Source organism: Bison bison, unplaced genomic scaffold (assembly GCF_000754665.1).
Source record: "Bison bison bison isolate TAMUID 2011002044 unplaced genomic scaffold, Bison_UMD1.0 scf7180017864353, whole genome shotgun sequence".
NCBI lineage: Eukaryota > Metazoa > Chordata > Mammalia > Artiodactyla > Bovidae > Bison > Bison bison.
The window spans coordinates 6,544,875-6,552,756 of NW_011494925.1; the positions used below are offsets into that span (position 1 = coordinate 6,544,875).

A 7,882-nucleotide genomic window follows, 5' to 3' on the forward strand; every position below is an offset into this window, starting at 1 on the left:
GCCGGCCCCCGCCGCCGCCCGAGGTGCGTGAGGACAGTAATCGTAGTCTGGCCCCCATTCCCGTAACGGTCAAGCGAGAGCCTCAGGAGCTGGACCCGCTCGACCTGGATGACGGTAAGTGCCCGCACAGCAGGCGCGCGCCCAGCCCTGGGCCGAGGGGCCCCGGCCTGGAGCGTGCCCACCGCCCCGGGAGTGTGCCTGGCATGTGTCACACCAGGAAGTACCGGCGGTCAGCAGTGCCACCGCCGGCCAGTGGGGGACGCCATCCCCGCCCAGAGGGTGCCTGTTCTGTGCATCCTGGGGGCACGTGGTCCCTGTGGCAATGCCAGGTGTGGTGACCACGGTCCCTGGAACACGGCCTCTACCAGCTGAGATGTCCCGTGAGGACAAGAGGCCTCCTTGGACTCGGCTGTGGGCCCAGCTTGTTGCTTAGCGTCTGAAGTGCCTCTCTAGTTATGTGAACCATCATTAAGTGGTCAAATAGCTAAAAGTGAGTGGCTTTCGCTCTGTTTAGCTTGTGAAGCCATGTGTTCTGTGCGTGTTGGCTGTCGCGTCCAGCCCTTTGCAACCCTAGACTGTAACCCTCTCAGCTCCTCTGTCTATGGGATTCTCCAGCAAGAACACTGGAGTGGGTTACCCAGATCCAGGGGCTCTTCCTGATGCAGGGATCAAGCCCGTGTGTCTCTTGCACGGGCCGGCAGGCTCTTCACCACTGTGCCACCTGGGAGCCCGGTGATCAGATGGGGAGGTAGGGCGGCACTCCAGCGCACCCACCCAGCGCAGTGCCGGCTCCTCGGGGACGAGTTTGGGTGGATGTAGGGCGTGTTTTGGGGATGCCTGCAGTTAGGTTGATGATGCATACTTTCTGATATGAGGTCTTTCTATGAAATGATGATAGATGGCACCTGGTCGAGAGATTTTTTTTCTTGCTTTGGGACAAAAGGCCAGGGCCCCAGGTGTTGTCAGTTAGGTGACTCGGTGCTCACGTGGGCCCCGCATGGTGCATCCATGTGGGCGTCTGGCCTCTGTCAGCCAGCAGCCCATCTCCCCGGTGTAAGTCAGTCCCCGAGCAGGCTATGACCCAGTGCCCAACTGGCGCCCAGCTCCCCAGCTGCAGGACTTGGGGAACCCGAGAACCGCAGGACAGTCCTGGGCACGGCCCCACACCCCCAACCCCTGTCGGCTACCTCGGCCTTTCTGCCTCCACCGTTGAGGCTCCTGGCCTTTTCCCTGAAATCAGAGCCAGACGTGGGCATCTTTCCATGACTGCCGTCTCCCCCACGCCTGTGTTCTGCCCCAGGGACCCTCTGGGGAGAGTCGCTGGGCGTGCAGTCCCAGCACCCACCCTCACCCTTGGTGCCCATTCCCACCTGAGGTGGGGGTACAGCGGGACCCAGGGCACATGGGCCTTCCTGGTGGGGACACCTGGTCACAGCCCCCAGCCCAGTGACCAGGAGGGCCCTGGGCCTGGCGGGTCCCCGTCTGCTCAGGTGGACCCCGGGCCTAGCAGGTCTCCATCCAATTGGGCGGCCTGGGGCCCTTCTGGTGCCTCTCCGGCTCCTTCCTCATGCGAGCTCACCAGCTCATGAGTGTTCTTGTTCCTAAATGCTCACTTCACAGCAGGCGCCCCCCTTGTGGGCTGTGCTTGTGGGTTCCTAGAGAGGCCATCTCTGCTCACAATGGTCCCAGCCCGGGACCCACTCGCTCACGGGAGCTACCGTGTAAATGCGAGTCAGCCCCTTGTCAGTCCTCGGAAGACCGTCTGGTGCAGAATAAAGGCGTCATGAGCGTGGGGACCTGAGTCCCCAGCCTGGATACCAAGGGGGTTGGGGCAGATCTCACTGGTCCTTTCTGACTGGGATGGTGGCAGGGGTATGCAGGTGTCATGGGGCGAGTGGGGGCCTCGAGGGGTTTCTGTAATGCTTGGATGACTTAAGAGGGCCCGAGTAATCTAATCCCTCACCGGCCTCACCTTTACACGTCATATGTGGTCGAGGTGTCTGAAAATTAATTTGTGAAGAGGGTTGGTGTCCAGGGGTATGCGCAGTGCGGCCCCAAGGCCTGATCCCAGGGGTGTGTGGTGCAGCCCTGAGCCCTGCAGGGAGAGGGAATCCGTGGGCTGGGGCCGATCCCTGATTTAGAAACAGGCCCCTGTGAAAGGTCTGGAGGGGATTGGGGAGAATCGTTGGAATTCACTCCAGGCCACGTGGGTCTCTACTTGTGTCTGGGTTTGAAGTTGCAGCCAACTCAGGAAGGTATGGACAGAGAAGATGGAAACAAGGGTGAAAAACTAAATCAGAAAATTAGAAACCATTGGTTTCAAGTAGCCTTGACATTAACAAGCAGACACTCCATCCTTGTCATTTGAGCCCAGGAAGAGGCGAGAAATGGGGTTGACTGACGGTACAGACCAGGGAACTAGGACGGAGCGGAGGGTGCAGGGGAGTCTCCTCCCCGCAGGACACGGGGGCTAGCTCTGGTGCCGCTGGGGGGCCTGCCCTGCCCTCTTCTGGGCTTTGTCCTGCAAGCCCTGGCACCACCCTCAGGGCAGGAGGGCCCGGCGTTTGCTGTGGCTCCCGTGGGGAACTCAGCCTCACACAGGCTCAGGAACAGAGCGACTGTGCGTCTGACCCCACGGTGACAGTTCAGGGCACTTCTGCCAGGCCGACCCCACTGTGATGGTTAAGGGGACTTCTGCCAGGCTGACCCCACGGTGATGGTTAGGGTGACTCCTGCCAGGCTGTGCGCCCTCCCCACTGGGCTCTCAGAGGCACTGTGTTGGCCGATAGGAGTCAGGGGCCTGTGGGGGCTCCTCGGGCTTGCTTGTGATGCTCGTGGTGCCGGGCCTGTGAGCAATGGGAGCTCGTTTCATGCGTGTCTGGTGTTTTATTTGAGGTTTTGTTTTCCAGAAGTGTAGAGTAAAAAGCGCAATAGTAGCACAGCATGTCCAGTTCCAGGGAGCCAGGGCGTTTGGAGCGCGTGCGTGAATCTTTCAGAGAGAGGAAAGGTGCCATAGCTTAAACAGGACGCCCGTGCTCCATGCAGAGTGAAGCCCTGTGCACAGCAGGCCAGTGCTGGTGCCAAATCTCCATTTGCTTCAAGGACATGCCTCAAGTGAACCCCATTTCTTTGTTTTTCAGGTGTTTCTGCTGTTGTATCAATAGTGTCTGGCCCATAGGTAACTTTGGTTATAATTTATTCTTTGGTTCAACAACATTCATGGAATTTAAACTTTCATTTAGGATTTCTCAATCATGGCGGTATCACTGGATACCTTTTTTAAAAAAATCAGTTTTGTGGTCTTCTCTTATTTTAAATGTGGATTGAATGTGTCATAAAAGCTCCAATGTTTCCTTGGTGGTTTCTGTGACCTGCTCCTCGCTGGGCTGAGCTACACAACCGCCCAGCAACTCCCGCTCTGGGTGTATACATGGCAGTTAACACACACGTGCACAGCGGTCTGTGTGTCCTGTACTCACTCCCCGGGTGTGCACACTGTGGTTCCCACTCACATGCACAGCAGTCTGTGTCCTGGACTCGCTCCTTGGCTGTACACGTGGGCAGTTCACACGTGTGCACAGCAGTCTGTGTCGTGAACTCAGTCCTCAGGTGTATGTGTGGGTGGTTCACACTCGCGTACACACTGATCTCTGTGTCCTGGACTTGCTCCCATTGACGTGGATCTGCTGGCAGCATTGTGAACGTCCCTGAAGCTCCGGGGCCTGTCCCGTCTTTTCATGGGGGGCCCTGTGTTGCTGATGTGAGGACCCGGTTTGTGAGCCAGCGACAGTCTCGGGGTGTCGCTTGTTGGCCGCTGCTGACCCCGCCCGCGTGTCCCCCCAGCCCACCCTGCGGCCTCAGCCACAATCGGCCCTTTCAGGCCCCTCCAGGGGTCTCGGGTTTCCAGAAGTCTCGATGTCATTAAAACAACAAGCAGGTGGAGCAGGCGGCCAGGCCGTGTCTGCCTGAGTCTGCCTGCGCCCCCACCCCCCCACACCCCCCTTCCTTCCTGAGCTGGGGCTGCTCTGGGACCGAAGGCAGACTTTCCTCATGGAAAGTTTTACTAACCTGGCCCAGGGCCCAGCTCGGAGGCCTCCCCGCTCCTAGTGATGATTGAAAGAGTCTGGATCAAACACGCTGGGTCGTTAGACGGTGGGCTCTACCCGCTGGGCGGAGGGCGCACTTGGTCATGCACAGGTCCTGAGGGTCAGTCCTTACGGCACGGCGTCCGGAGGTGGCTGGGGTGGGGACTACCGTCAGTCTGGTGACCCACAGGCCTCATCTCCCAAGACAGGAGTCCCGGGAGCAGAGCCCCCGCCCACACTTCCCAGAGCCAAGAGTCTGGAAGGGCACAGAGCCCTTTCCACACTCGGCCCTGGAAGCCTCACAGGGACATGAGTCTGTCTGCACAGGGACCCCACGCCAGGCTGCCAGGGACGCCATGCCTCCAAGGGTCAGACGGTGTGAGACTTCGGAATAAATACCCTCCTCCCTGTCTAGATGGACCTGAGTGACAGCTGGTGATGGCAGGAGCCCTGGACACTGCCACCCCACCCCGGGCGGCGATCAGGCCATGTGCTTCTGTGGTCCTGGCCGCTGTGTGTGTTTCTGCTGCGCCCGCACTGCCGGGATCTGCCCCTCAAGAAAGGGGGGAGGCAGGGGCCACTCTGAGTGTCCGCTGAGTAAGGGCCTTTATAAATAGGCGCTGTGCCTGGCCCCTGGGACGCAGCCCGCTGGGCCATGATGGTGAGCGTCTCCTGGCCTCCTACAGCTCGGGTGACCCCGCGGCTTCAGTGTCCACCACTCAGGGCGTCCCTCAGATGCCGGATGCCGACATGAGCAGGAAGCGCCGGCCACCCAACTCTCATCCAGGGTTCTTCAGCCCAGTTGCTTTCTGGGCAGTTGAGGGGCATCTGGTGGTTTGCTTTCAGCTAACGTTAACCTTCTGCCTTAATCCTAGGTCTTAGCTTACTTCCTTCTCTAAGTGGAGAATTGTTTGACGTTACTAATTTGAGGGAAAGAAAGAGGAATCTGACGTGGGGGGAGGAAGCGGAGGGAAGAGCTGGGAAGGTTTCGTGGAGCCAGAGCCACTTGGCTCTGCTTGGGCCAGAGGCTGGTGCTGGCCTGCCGTGCTGGGGCGCCGTGGGCGTGTCGCGGTGCGTGGTCCCTGTAGGCTGGCCCCGAGGGGGAGAGTGTTGGCGGGTGAGTGTATCGGGACCAGAACGTGGTCTTCCTGGTGGATGTGCCTCTGCGGAGAGGTGGGCGCCTTCCCAGGGGGCTTAGTCAGTACCGCCCCCATTCCAGGCCTGCTCTCCATGGCTTTGCTCTCCGATGCCACACATTTCAAAGCTCTTCCTCACTGAAGAACAAGCAGGCCTGGCAGGTCCTCTCAGACACGTGAGCCCATGCCTGGCACACGGCTGTGCTCTGTCCCCAGAGCATGACACCAGGGGAAGGGTACTCAGAAGCCTCGCTGCTGACGGGCAGTCAGGCCTGGGGTCTCTGAGGAGTGGTGACCGGGGCCGGAGGGCCCTGTCTAAATCTGCTGGACGCCTGTCTTTTCGAGAGCAGTAGGCGTGTGGCTGCCCTGCCCTAGAGGGCCAGGCAGAGGGCCCGCAGTGTGTGGCACTTCTGAGTGACCTTTCTGATACAGGAGTGTCCCTTCCATGTGGATTCCTGAAGGACAGTAACTGCCTGGCACAGCCATCCTCCGGGTCCAGGCGAGAAGAACCCGGACGGATGGTGTTCGAGAACCTGTGTTCCCATCAGAGCTGTGTGTGTCCTACCTGACCCACTATCACCAGCACACAGAAAACCCAGGCGACAAGAACAGTGCCAGCGTGTGGGTTGGGCTCATTCCAGAGTGACTGTACATATGGTCTCTGTTGACGAATTCAGCCTCACAGCCGCCCTGAGCGGGCAGAACCGCCGGTTCAGCCCCTGCTGTCAGAGAGGGAGGCTGAAGCTCGGAGAGAGGTGTCACTGGAGCTGCTCACAGTGCGGCAGGGACAGAACCGGGGCCCGCCGTGACCCGCCCGCCAGCCCCTATGTCAGCGCTGGCTCTGGGCCCCCTGAGGTTGAGCTGTGTCATTAAGATGCAGTGAGCAAAGATTGTTGCTTAGGAGTCTAGCTTTCATGTGTGGACTCGCCTCGAAAGCCAAAGAGAAGTGTGGAGTGTGGTATGTGTTTCCTTCATCAGAGAATCTCTGTTATTAGTGGAGGCACTTTTTGATGACCCAGGGAGAACTGGGGGAGAGGCAAGACTTCCAAAGTGATGCAGAGAGGACCTTGGTGAGATATCAGTCCCTAAAAGCAGTAAAAACACCGACACAACTTTCAGATCAATTATTCCAGAACCTGACAACTACCCAGAGGCAGAGCAAACTGGAAGGCATTTATTCAAGGGAAAGTGGACCTTGGGAAATGATCTGTGGTGCTGTAACTCGGGGCTATTCCCCTCCCCCCACTCCGTGGAGTGTAGCCACACAGCCCAGTTCAATCCCTGATCAGGGGAACCATGATCCTGCAAGCCGTGTGGCATGGCCAAAAAAATAGACAAGCAACATGCAAGATGGATGTACTTGCAAAACAAGTGTAAATACAAGTGTCTTATAAAGGACTTATACTCAGCACATGTAAAAGCTGCATATCTCAGTAATAAGACAGCCTAGTCAAAAACTGGGTAAGAGATTTAAGTAGACCTTTCTCCAAAGAAGATACATGAATGGCTAATAAATACATGAAAAGATACTCAACGTCATTAGTCTTGGGGAATGCCAGGAAGCTGCCTTTTCACACCCATGAGAGATGCTGTGAAAAATCAGAGACAGTAGCAACTTATGGAGAGCACGTGGAGAAATAGAACTCTGGCATGTTACCAGTGGGGATATAAGGAGTGCAGTCACTTGGGCCGCGCCTTTGCCAGAAGACCCGACAATCCCACGCTCAGACATCTACCCAGAGAAGCGAACACGTATGTACACACGAAGACTTGCACAGAAATGTCCTTAGCGACATTGTGTGTAATATCCAAACATGTGAAACAACCTAAACGTCCACGGAACAGAGTTAAACAGTGTGCTACGTCCATACCCACAAGGAGGAGTGCAGTACCGATTCGTGGTAGGACGTGGTCGAACCTTGAAAACATGTGGAGTGAAAAGGCCAGACACAAAGGACCACGTTTTATGTGGGTCCATTTATATGAAGGTGTCCAGAGAGGCAGCCCGGCCTGGGGATGTTTCTAGGTCTGGCCTCTTGTGCAGCGTCATTGGTATTACATATGGTTTTGCTAAAACACTCGATGCCAAAGGAGAGAAGTGCTTTGAAAGTGAAGGCATGTGTGCATCGTGTGTGTTTGCTTCTGTATGTGGAACATACACAGCCCTTTTTCAGGCGCGATGGGAGAAAACTCACAAATTCTATATTTATATGACACAAAATAATGCTGATAGCAGAGTTTCTCTTGGGGAATAAAAATATGTGTGCTTCTCCATCACTTAGTTTAGCTAAGTAAAGGATTCTCTTTAAAGCGTGAGGCATGTGGGTCCTCACGTTGGCTGGGCACAAAGCCTTAAGCCCCTTTACCCTTTCCAGTCTGAATTTTGGGACACCGGGTTCTTCCTTCCTTACAGATTACAAAGTGGACGCTTCCACACAGTTAAGAATAAAGACGGTCCATCCCCCCTCTCAAACATCCGCCCTTATCAGGCCCAGGGGACCCCGACTAATCACAGCCTGGTCCTGAGACAATGGGCCGCGCCGGCCTCCAGAGGACATGGACAGTTATCGCCCAGAACCCGGGGCTGGCTCTCTTCTGCTCTGAGCAGAGCGCACAGTGCTGGATGAGTCCTCGGTGGGGCAGGGGGCCTTATCAGCCCCA

The 7,882-nt window shown here is 56.9% G+C and overlaps 1 protein-coding gene across 1 annotated transcript in view; it reads left to right on the plus strand.

Moving 5' to 3' along the window:
* NFATC1 (nuclear factor of activated T-cells, cytoplasmic, calcineurin-dependent 1) overlaps positions 1-7,882 on the plus strand; it is a 76,405-nt gene that overhangs the window by 49,930 nt on the left and 18,593 nt on the right. The window contains exon 12 of the mRNA XM_010855097.1: positions 3-114. Coding sequence (XP_010853399.1) covers positions 3-114 — 112 coding nt within the window. The remainder of the gene's footprint in view (positions 1-2; positions 115-7,882) is intronic.